A 12,678-nucleotide genomic window follows, 5' to 3' on the forward strand; every position below is an offset into this window, starting at 1 on the left:
GAAAGTCACAGTGGCAAGTCACAGTGACAACTATGCCAAGTGTTACATAGGCCAGGAACCCTGGAGGTCACAAGAGAAGCTGGGTCAGGAGCTGAGATGCTTGGTGAAGCTCAGCGTCTTCTGTGGACTTGTCCAGCCTTCAGAGACTTGTGCCAAGGCGGGCTGAGGGAGAACTGAGAAGAGGAGCCTTGGATTATGGGGGCTGAGTATCCAGGCTGGGCACCGAGGTCCACAAAAAGGGAAGGGTGGGTGTCTCAGGCCCTGGGCAGTCTTGTTTTAAATTCTTGCTCTAAGGGGGCCACCTTTAAAAACAAACATTGTACACGCCTGTCTTTCTGATAGCTTCTTTGTGTGTTTTGATTCACTTGGGTGAGATGATTCATTCTCTGGGTGAGAGATGAGCAAGGGAGCCCCAGGAACACATGTGTGCTAGGCACGCTGCAGGAAGGGAGTCCTAGCCCTGCGCTGGCCCAGCATGCGCCGACTCCAGTAACGAGTGCGAAGGCTGGGGAAGGCTGGGGTGCGCGCTTCATTAGCTTAATACTTTTATATTTTATGGGGGAAATCGATAACTAAGAAATAGCTAAATTCCCTGCACTATGTTTTTGGAGCGTGGCTGGAGTGCCACAGTGCGCCCTCCAAGAAGCTGCTGTCACTCGCCTTCAGCAGCGTAATGAGATGGGAAATGGCACCCGGGGGAGACAGCCAGTGTCACAGGCTGGGAGCAAAACCTGTAAATTCCTGACAAATGCCATCACATTTACAGGACGAGGGAAAAGGCACCACACGACGACTCTTCTTTCATGCTGAAGACTTTATTTTTCAGACCTTTTAGGGAACAGTTTTCACTAAACACTGCTGGAAAGGACAGATGCCCAGGCAAGATGGGCTGTCTCTCAGAGCCTGGCCTCCTCAGGGGACAAACTGAATGGTGATGAAGGCTCTGGAAAGCCCATGTTCTCCATGCAGGTCAGCCAGGCCTCCTTCCACACACTAGCCTAGCTTTTACCTTCTTCATGCAGCACCATCAACACCGCCTACTTCACAGAACTAACATGCAGAGACGCTTCTGAGCATGGACTGCTCCTGACCAGGGCCTTGGGCTCTAGCTGTGGATTCTGGACCATGTCTGCTCAGGACAGATGAACTGGCTGGCACAAGCTAGCCCAGCACGCTGGAGGTAGTTCACACTGTCCTGCAGGTGTCAGGGGTATGGACATACAGACTTTCACAGACGTGAGACAAAGGAAAGGCTTCCAAGATGGCCCTGGTCAGGGCAGGCTTCTGACAGGATGGGCTGGAGACGGCTGGCATCAAGCATATTAACACAACCCACTACCTCAGCTCTTCTTTCTCCAAACACAGCACATTTCAAGACACGGCACAGCCACTGAGATTTCCAGTGCAAAGCTCATTTCCTAAATTCCAGGGTGAATGTGCATGTAGTTAAAGGGCAGGGAGTCATGTCTGACAGCTTGTCTATGCTGCAGTCTGGCTTTCATCTTTGGATATATAAATAATCTTCTCCCGAGGCTGCCCCTCAGATGACGATCACGAGTGACGATGGCCAAAGGAGTTGATTTGCTCTGGTCACAGCGTCTGAGCCAAAATGGGTCACCTGCAGCCTTCATGCAGAATTTAGAAACTGGAAAAATCGTTTAAGCCTTAAAGCCAGAAGAGGCCCCATGGGCACATAAAGAGGTGGGTTTGGCCTCTGTCACAGGGGTCAGCGTAGTGAGCGGCAGCCACCGCAGGGGGAGGGCAGAGGACCGTCCAGGAGTGTGCAGGCCATTTACCTCCTCAGCCTCTGCTGAGACTGCACTTGAATCTTCTGTCAGGGAGGATGCTGCAAGAAGGTAGACTGGGTGGTCATTATTTTAGCATCTTTACCATGTAGGGGCCTTGTAATCTGTAGCCAATCTTTCGGTAGTAATTTCTTGTGCCGACCCCTGCAGGGAAAACAAAGTACCAGAGCTCTAGTCAGCCTAATTTTAGCAGCCCTCAGAAGTCAGCTGTGAACCCCTCGGCCTCGAGCCCTGTCTCTTATCCAAACTGCACTACTGTCCAAACCGAATCTCATATAGAAACTTGCCCTATTTCTATTACGCTGGCTTCCATGAACATAGACTCTGCTGTGGGAGAAATGCCCTTTCCTAACAGCTAGCACAGGACCAGGGTATATGGCAGCACATTTGTGTAGGCACAACAGATGCACCAATATTGTTCAGCACTGCAGTAGGGAACACAGCACAAGAAGACGAGAGTTCACATCCAAGAGGCCCGTATTGCAAACAGTTTTCTGGAAATGAATGAGAAGGCAGATGGGAAATGGGATTTCCGCACAGCTTGTGGCTACTGTCTGAGGTGCTGGGAGTACATGAGGGGTCACGGGAGAAAGCTTGGCATCCTTTGGCTTAACTCAGTTCCCGCACTACTGAGAGTTACTACATGATGCAGGGTAAGGGCTCAGCCCCACATGGCTGCCTCAACCTCAGACATCAGTTGTAAGTACACTATCTTCAACCCAAACACTCAAGAACACTGTCTGTTTCTATCCACTTCAGAATGTTTTAAGCATTAGGACAGATGGACAGATGGATAGATGCAGCTCACTAGGACTGACTCTAACCAGGCATACATACTGCCTTGCACATTTCTACCAGTCATGTATTATTATGATTTCTGTCTGACATGGGCAGGTGCAGGAGAAGGAGACAATAGACATATGAATAACAGGCATGGACAACAGCTCAGACTCAGTGAGAAGAGGAAGGCTCAAACTGCCAAAGGAACAATTTTCCCCAAGTTCTAGATCATAGACATACTCCAAGAACCAGCAGATATCCACCTTAGTGAAAAGAGAAATGCTATGTCCGGCAGGTGACATAATATTCTAACACTCCAAGATAAGAGAGAACTCAAGTATCAACTACAGGTGGATATACGCACAAGGGAATATAACACAGCAGTGAAAAAGCAACTGTAGTCTGTCTACGTATCCATGTTGAGACATTTCTCTCAGGACTGTGCCAGATCTAAAACATTCCATTTACACAAAATTTAGGCATAGGAAACTCCAAAATTTGGTCAGATCATGGTTACATTTGAAAGATGCTAAGGGTTCAGGGCCTCACGGTGCTGAGAATGCTGTTACTGATCTAAGTAGTGGTGACACTTATTAATGAAGCCACCTTCTTGGCACCTCACCTCACTGTGTATGTCACTCCTCATTACAAAACCTTAGGGGCACAGCCATTTAATACATACACGAAAGTGTTCCAAGAACTCAGCTGCCTGAAGGATCCAGGAAACTAAGGCAGATTGGGTACAGAGAGGAGGCAGCTAAGAAGTCGGGACCAGGACAACCCAGTGTGTTCCAGGTACAGACATGGTCACCTGTGCCCAGTTCCTTCTAGAACACTGTTTACCAGAAACTGAACAGCAAATTCTATGCCTGACTCACTCTCACTAGACACAGGAGCTTCTTATAGGTGGCATCACTTCTAGTGAAAGCCAGAGCAGGTGAGACTTATGTAGAAGTCAGTGTCCTTCCTTGTGACCCACGTGCGTGTGTGAGGACAAGAAGAGATAATCCCACCTGTCAAGCCATCAGAAAGAAATCTGAATCCAGAGCCTAGGATCACCAATGGCAGGTAGATCCTAAACACTGAATTCCTGTCTGAAATGTAATACAAGGACAGAACTGGCGGATCAGGCTAACCCACTGACCTGCCCTGCTGCCTACCAGCTACCCCTCTGCAGCCCTTGCTCACATGCCCTCCAGTCCCAGCTCAGGTACTGGGGACCCTCTAGGCAGAGGCTTCCCCCAGTTATCAGGATTAACGCCTCTCCTGACTGGCTAGAAGGACAGGCTTTAATCACAGCGACATTGTTTCAGTACTGAATGTTCTATCCCCCTGTGTCTCTGCCTCCCCTCCTGGAGTGTCAGGTCTTTAAGCCAATGGCTTCTGTCACTAGGGTTATTACAGTGGCTAGCACATAATCAGGATGTAGCTAATGTCTGGGGACCTATTATACACTCATTATTTTCATGTTGTGCACACACAGAGCAGTGTGCTCCTGCAGGACACACTGTAGAAAACGAGAACTGAGTTGGCACTTTGAGGCAGAGGATGGGGGGAGACGACATACAGATAGGAGGGCTACACACAGACGGTGGAAGGACTACACACAGACGGTGGAAGGACTACACACAGACAGTGGGAGGACTACACACAGACGGTGGGAGGACTACACACAGACAGTGGGAGGACTACACCAGACGGTGGGAGGACTACACCAGACGGTGGGAGGGCTACACACAGACGGTGGGAGGACTACACCAGACGGTGGGAGGACTACACACAGACAGTGGGAGGACTACACCAGACGGTGGGAGGGCTACACACAGACGGTGGGAGGACTACACCAGACGGTGGGAGGACTACACACAGACGGTGGGAGGACTACACACAGACGGTGGGAGGGCTACACACAGACGGTGGGAGGACTACACACAGACGGTGGGAGGACTACACACAGACGGTGGGAGGACTACACACAGATGGTGGGAGGACCACACCAGACGGTGGGAGGACCACACCAGACGGTGGGAGGACAACTCTTTGGAACCTTACAGATCCCCACTTTGCTGGCTGAGAGGAGCCATTTCCCATGGACTTATTTACGCTGTAAGGGTCTCAAGCATCCGGCAGTGAAGGCACAGGTCTACTGACCCTGCAAGCAGTCATGCTGGCTCACCCTGATACTTGGCTCCTTACTTTCTGTTTGGGAGTGTCCCAAATGATCCACTAGATTTACTTACGTTCAGGTCAGGACACACATAATTCTGCTTGTTTGTATGTTCCCCATCAAAGCGAGACGGTGGCCTAGTTTTAAGATCTGCAGCTGGGCAGAGTGTTTTCATATAATCCAGGCCTAGAGAAGCCTGGATAACCAGGAATGTGAATAATGGGGAGAGCTGTGAGTCCCCAGGTGTGTGGTTAAGACATGGGCTTTCCTGGAGCTCACGGGAACATTTCTCAGCAATGATTCCAAGTGAGCCTCTTGCTCCTGGGACTCTATTCCTTCACATAGAACTGGGTTCTTGAGACCAGGTTGGGAGAGGCATTGGCTACACTGGAACCATCTCTGGTCAGCTTAGCTTTGTACTCAGGAACACACAGCAGCCCGACAGCTCCTGGGACTCTGAAAGGTTTGGAGTCCTATGGAATTCCTAGCTTCTGTCTGGTCCAAACTCCATCTTCCCCCTGCATTTATGCATCCTGATTCATGCTGTTAAGACATGGCCACTTCTCCAATCTGAAGGACAAACTGGCAGTGTTGTGCCTGCTCTTGGCCAGCTGGAAAGAGAGTCACTGGCTGGGTGAAGGCCTTATCTGACTCCCTTCTGCCTTTGTGGGGCTCCATCTCAGGCAAAGTCCTCCGTCACGGTAACTTTCCTTGTGTTAGTCAGCCAGGAGAAAGCAATTACCCTTTGGAGCTGACGTCAGTAGCCTCCTGGACCATGCTGACGTGCTAGGCTGTCTTGGTCTCAGATCAGCCTGACTGTTGCTGCCTCTCCCCTGCAGAAGAAACACACAGTTGTGCAAGCAGGAGCTCTCCACTCCATCGCTCCTGTGGGCTGCTGCAAAATCCCTAGGCTCGGAATGAGCAGGGCTCAAGTGCTCTCAGTTGTGGTCACTGGGATGCTCACTGTAGAGTCCCCAGTTATCAGAATAGTATCAAAGGTCGGGTGGTCACTGTAGAGTCTCCACTTATCACAATAGTATCAAAGGTAGGGAGGGACACAGCCTGAAGTCTACCTTTGTTTATTTTCAGAGTTACTTAGTCCACCATCAGAACTTATCCATGTCACAAGGACCTTATTTTTATTGTAGGCAGAGTAAAAATTTTTATGTTCACTACTTTGCCAGCTATGACAATTCAAAGTGAGGCAAGAGGAAAAGGAACACCACCAAACTGTCTGTAGCACTGTCCTCAGACGTCACTCTAGTAAACAGCCTGTGTTATCTCCTTGGCTCCATTTCTGCCCTACATCTTTTGGAAGGAGAAAATACATTTGCATAGACTGAACTGTGTGCAGTTATTAAAATGGCTTCTGCAGTCTTCTTTCAAGGGAATGCTGACCTAGGCAAAGTAGAAATTAGAAGGAGAGGGTGTGACTCATTCCATAAGGGGCCACTCAGCATGGAGTGGGGAAGCCCCCGTCCCTAGATGATCTCTAATTCTGGCTGCCAAGGCCCACCAGCCTCCTAGGGCATCTGCAACCATCAGAGACCGCATCTTCAATCCCTTCTCTTTGCTGAATGTGCTTACTCTCCAAGCCCCTGATGTAGAGAGAAGCCCCCTGCTTTCTGATCCACTCTCCTGATACCTCCTAGCTTAAGACATAGCTCTGCCTGCTCGAAGAAAGGACTCAAGATTCTTTGCTAAATGCCCCAACCACTGCCTATGGGAGATTAATTACAGATTGCATGAGGTCTAGGAAATGGTGTGTGTGTGTGTGTGTTTGTGTGCTCTTGCACATGAAGATTAAAACAATTAACCAAGACACAAATGGAACAAATCCACTTGTTTGAGTTCTACACTACTGAGAAGATGGTTCAGAGGGTGATGCATATGCAAGGGTTGTTAGAGAACATGGGCTCAGATGCTCAGCAACCATGTTAAAGGGTGGGTGTGGCTGTGCACGTGTGTTGGGATGGAGAAGGACTAGACTGGCTGCCAGCCTTGCTCTAAGGGATAGTAATGTTCTCCTCTGGCTGCTGCCCTCATACATGAACCCCCACTGCCCACACAACAGTTCTTTCTTCTTTGGAGGGAGGGAGGGAGCAGGCAATGGAGGGTCCTGTTGGTGGGCTGCCTCAACCCACTGGAAGCCAGCTCTTTGTTTCTAAGGGGATCAATTACATAGCTGAGAACACTTAAATAACTCTACTTTTCCTTTGAAAAGCAAGATAAATCAAGAGCTAGAAGCTCTTGTGACTTTAATTCCATCGAGAAAAGAAAGAGTGTGACAGTCAGGACCTGTGACAGGTCCTGACTTTTTTTTGCATGTGGCTGTGCAAGGGGTCATCTGCAGCTCCCTTACCCAGATGCCCAAGTCAAGATTTCATCCCCAGGGCAACAGCATAAGAGCTCCGGCAATCCGGAGGTTATTAAGTTATGGGGTGGGAGTCCCATGAATGGCACTTGGGCCCTTACAGAGGATAGAGGAAGCCTGTTTATCTTTTTGCCCTTCAGCCATGTGAAGACACAGAGGTGTCCCCTCAGATGATTGGCTTGCATAGGACACCAAGCGTGTAGCCTTTGTTATCAGTGGAGCTTGGTCCTGGACTTTGCACTTCCAGAACTGTAGTAGCTAAACCTCTCCTGCTCCTGTGAGTAACTGTCACAGCAGCCCGACAGACTAAGATACACAGGCAGGGCCAAACAACTCACAGCCCCATAAAGAATAGGCTTCCCTCTCCATCTGGTGCAGGTAATAGCCAAGCTTTTTAAAATGAAATTTAAAAGGGGTCAGTTTCAACTACATGAATGTTACTCCAACTGGAAAGTCAAGCAATCAACCCTTCACATAGATGGAAACACAAACAAACCCAGGCTGGGGTTTCAACTGGAAAAAGACATGGGACAGAAGTGTAACCAACCAGAGGAAGAGATAAGGCTGGGATCCCAGACGAACGTGTGCTTACACGGCACAGCCTGGTATTCTTCAAGGAAAGAACACGTTCGTACATGATGCAGACATTTTCATGCCGACAAGGAAAGGATTAGAAACCTGGAGGTGTACTCCTGCTTGCTGACATTTCTTTTCTTGGGGTACACGGATGCCCTTTATTGTTAGCAACGTTAGCTGGACTGAATGAAGATTGAGCCCACATCACCACACTCCCACAGCCAAACTTGAAGTGAGAAAGACAAAACATGCTAATCCTTTCTTTGAAGCTGAAATCAGAGTTTTGAAAAATAGATATAAAAGTCTGAGGTGATGATCACTTCATCACCATCATCATCATCACCATCATCATCATCACCATCATCAAAACCCAGGGAAATAGACCAATGAAAAGAAACTGTATTTTAATTACTTATGGTTCAGCTATGTATGGAAGGCTTGCTATATGCGGAGTGTTAACACGGGGAAATAGTCATTAGTTTCATTCATTTACTGTTGCATGTCATTGACCCACAAGGACGGCAATATTTCACGCAAAACCACACTGACATGGAAGATAGGGAAAGGCTTTTACTCTCAACATCTGAAAAGAATCAGTTAATGGAATGACAATTTTCCTCCTGTTCTGAGAGAGAGGGAGAGAGAAAGCTTATAACACTGATAATGGTTAGCCACATAGGACTGACTCCTCAAGGTTGCTAGTTATGGCAAGTCATTAAAGTCTCAACTGGAAAGAGGGCACTTGCAGCCTAACTCTGCTCTGCACACTGCAATGGCTCTTTGAAGATGACACAGTAAAAGGAACCAAGAGCCGAAGCAGGTAACTTAGAAGTTCTATTTGGATTTCCCAGACTGTCCTCGCCCACGACGATGCCCTGGAGGGTGAGGTTGTTGGCACCCTACATGCTTTTTGTTTTAATTTTTTTTTTTTTTTACTTATTCATTTTACATCCTACTCATTGCCCCCCTTCCCGGTCACCCCTTCCCCTTCTCCTCTGAGTGGGTGGTGGCCTCCCTGGGTATCTCGCCACATGTAAGGGGTCTTCACTCAACTGTGGGATCACATACTTAACCATGGAAAGAATATGACCAGCTAGCTAAGAGTTCTGTATCTGACAAGGACAACGAAGGGAGGGAGACAGTCCCAGATAGACAAAGGCTAAGGCGTTTTGTTGCCAGAACTGCACGTGAGAAAGGCTGACGGAACCTGGAGCAACATGAACTAAAGGAAGGGCACACAAGCAAACAGGAAAGCCACTGGTTTTGTAGTTTTGACTTGTCAATTCTCTTTGCTTCTGATGGAATTTAAAAGCAAATTCATATAGCAATAATTGTGAATCTGTTGATGGACAGTCTGTGGTAAGACAACACACAGTGGGGACAGATGGGCTGGGGTCCAGCGCTTGCAGGACAGCCATCAGTAGAGCAAGCGGCTTCAGAGGGGCCTGTGGTGTGTTCTGTGGGGAAATCATGTCAGGCCAGAAAACACTGAAGCCTAACAAATACTCTTTTCTACCACAATGCAATAAACCAGAACTCAATAACAGGAAGAAGGGAGACGTTGGAGCTGACAAGTGGGAGGGGAAACCAAAGGCAGGACCTCAAGCTACAGTGTCCACAGGTGGCTATGATGGTGTGGGACTCTGGTGATGCAGTAGTTCTGGGGCTGCCCATGCTTTATAGCTACCCAAGGAGACCTTGGCACCCATGCACTTGTGAGGCATGCTGCCAAGCTGGAAGGTTCTTAAGACATCAACTTCTCTGTAGATGCAGAGAAGGAGCCCATGCTTTGGGTCAGCTGGTGCACACCAAGACGTAAAGGATTCCAGGGAGGATTGTCACGGAGGCGGGGTGGTGTTGCCCCATCTTTAAGTCTCCAGGCTTTCTCTCTGCCTCAAATGTCCTAGGACTTGGTACTAAGGTTTAGACCTGGACAATTACTTGTGAGGCTGAGGGCAATTCACACACACACAAGCACGCACGCACGCGCGCGCGCGCACACACACACACTTGCACACACAATGAAAACTGCAGAATTCATAATAAACATGTGGAAATGAAGTAATATACTCTTACTTGACCAAGGTGCCAAAGAAGTAATGCCAGGGAACTGAGAGAGCAAGAGCCACGAGGGTGAGTGCAGAGCAGGTTGGTGCTCACTCCCATAATCCTAGCACTCAGGAGGCTGAGGAGGACAGATGCCAGATGCTTATGGTGAGGCTGGGACACACAGTGAGTTCTAGACCAATCTGGGCCTCAGAGAAAGACCCAAGCCTTTTTTTGTTAAAAAACTGAATGCATTTTTTCTCAGAATCACTGAGTCCAGCAAAGGTGGCATTCAGAGGGAAATGTTTAGCTGAAAACAGTTATACTAAAAGAAGAAATATCTCAAAATCGAAAATGGGGGGAGATAAAAAATGAGAAGATTAAACTTAAAGCTCGCACAAGAAAGGCAATGATAGAAACTGGGGAGAAAATACTGAACAGAAAATAAACTCAAAAGTTCATTCCTAAAACTGCCCAACCTTACCGCAGAGAAAATGCCTTTAAAACAGAAATAGACAGGGACATTGCTTACATTCACACACACACACACACACACACACACACAAATGAGCAAACAACTAAATGTTAAACAACGGTTACAAGAGGGGCTGGTGAGATGGCTCAAGGGTGAAGGTGCTGACCACCAGGACTGGTCATCTGAGTTCAATCCCTGGGTCTCACACAAGGGGGAAGGAAAGGTGTCCTTAGACATCTGCACATGTGCTGTGACACACACAAGTGCCTCCCCTGCTAAATAAATGTACTGAAATATTTTAATAAAGAGGAGGCATTACTCCTGTGTTCATAAGAGAAATGTAATTATACTAGCATCCTATGGAAGACTGTAAACAAGCACACCGAGCAACCCAGATTAAATGGACAAACACTTCAGGAACAGACACAGAAGTGGATGGAGAACAAAGTCCAGACCGCAGTAAAGAGAATCAGGCTCATGATCACGGAACATTTCTCTCTATTCCTTAAATAAATGTATGGCTGGGAAGTTAGGATCAAATGGCTTTAGGTAAATTCTATCAAGCATTTAAAAAGAATTAGTATCAATTCTTCCCAAGTACTTTCAGACAACGGAGAAGGACTCTCTTCTCTTCGGTGTCAGAGCCGAGGTGCTCATGCTGACAGTCTTGTCCAGGACACCCAGGCTCTGAAGCCATTCCAGCTAATGTCTGTCACAGCACAGCCCAGGGGAAAGCCATCTCTATATCCTGCTGACGTTCTTACAAAGCACCATGAAGCAAATCATTTATTTCTGCTTTAAACCACTAGATTTGAAGCAAGGGAAGGATTGGTTTGTCAAATAATTCAAACCAGTAACCTGTATGAGTCACAGGAGCAGGGACGGCCCTCACAGGGGCAGGAGCAGCCCTCACAGGCGCAGCTCTGGGGGCCTGGACTGCTATGCCAACCATTCCTAAGGGGGTGCAACTACACACCCACTTCAAAGCTCAGGGGCAGAATGTATTCCACAGCCACCATCTTAAACCCTCAAGCCCAACTCCTCTCAGAGAGAGGAGAACGGCTATCAGAGTCCAGAGCTCAGGCCAGGATTCCAGAAGAGTGAAAATGTGCTCTGTGATGTGACAGAAGCAAAAATCCCCCAACTGAAAGACTCCGAGAACGCTCGGCTTGCAGGGCTGCAGCAACATTTAACAATATCTAGTCACCTTAATTAAGAGGAAGAATCCTGCCTGTAATAGATATAAAAATAAGGCCTTATTAAATTAAATGAGTTAAGACAATGTCAAATGTTTCTAGAGAAGAAAAAAAGAAACCCAACTGTCTTCCTAGGAGAGTTAATGAGTTAAGATTGCAATAAAACATTAAAAAAGACATTATTTCATGATCAATATTGCAATAAAACATTAAAAAAGTAGAAATGTAAATACATAAAATATCAAAATAAAAAAACTCAAAAAAACCAAAACCCACCAACCAAACTAACAAAAAACCAAAAAAGACCAAAGTCTTAGAGAAGGCTTGCTTCCCCAGCAAGAAGCCTGAGAAGCACCCTCTTTACAATAAAGGCAGGCAGCCATGAGCTCAAAGCTCCTAGACTTTTAGGGATATTAGCACAGAGCACATGGTACGACCCATTCTTTATGCTAAGCTGAAAATATATAACCACCACTGCCAAAATCCACAGGCTAGGTACAGGACTAGCTGGGTACTAGTACAGGACTAGCTGGGTACTAGTAGGCACAGGACTGGGGAGAAGCCTACTACAGTACGGCCATGGGAGCAAGGCTGGCCTTTGGATGGTGAAACAGACATTTATCAAACACAAGAAGGCTAAAAGATAAATGCCACAGTGTGGTCCTTTCCCTGCTGACAGGCCATTACAACCAGCGCTACTGCTTCTGCTAAGGAAATGTCCCCAAGATCCAAATGGTGGCCTACTGAGAAATACTGCGGCCACGAGCACTAAGGACGGTCACGTGATGCTTACTGTGGGATGGTCTAATGCAAAATGCTGCAAACTGGTGTCTCATTTATCTACAGTAAACTGGTACCTGACTCATCATAAGGGACACGTGTCAAACCAGGAAATAAAGACTCCCCAGATGAGCTAAGCAATAATGCCTCCACAGCTGAGCTACGACGGACATCAATTAGAAAACATGCACTCAATTTGTTATCTAGCTGAACAGCATTCTATGCCATCAATGCCAGTCTGATTAATAATGATGCTGAATTTAATAGAGGACTTGTGATAGTACAAGTTTTTATGCTGTATCTATTGTCTTTAAAAGCAAGATGATAGTAATAAGAACAATTCCATTGGAGCACACATCTAAAAGACAACATGTATGGTCACTGTTAGAATACCAAAATGGAAGACACAAGGAAGCCAGAAAATGTGCATTCAATTAGGGGATGCTGAGGAGTAATTTACTTACAAGAAAATTATATGA

General features: G+C 47.2%; 1 protein-coding gene across 2 annotated transcripts in view; it reads right to left on the reverse strand.

Moving 5' to 3' along the window:
* Positions 1 to 796: 796 nt before the first annotated feature.
* Positions 797 to 12,678, reverse strand: part of Elp3 (elongator acetyltransferase complex subunit 3) — a 62,546-nt gene continuing 50,664 nt past the window's right edge. For both annotated transcript variants that reach the window (XM_021181880.2, XM_021181881.2), the window contains exon 15: positions 797 to 1,949. In XM_021181880.2, the coding sequence (XP_021037539.1) occupies positions 1,873 to 1,949 (77 nt within the window). In that variant the 3' untranslated portion in view covers positions 797 to 1,872. The remainder of the gene's footprint in view (positions 1,950 to 12,678) is intronic.

This window comes from Mus caroli, unplaced genomic scaffold (assembly GCF_978045245.1).
Source record: "Mus caroli unplaced genomic scaffold, Mus_caroli_1 scaffold_12, whole genome shotgun sequence".
In the NCBI taxonomy this organism is placed as follows: Eukaryota; Metazoa; Chordata; class Mammalia; order Rodentia; family Muridae; genus Mus; species Mus caroli.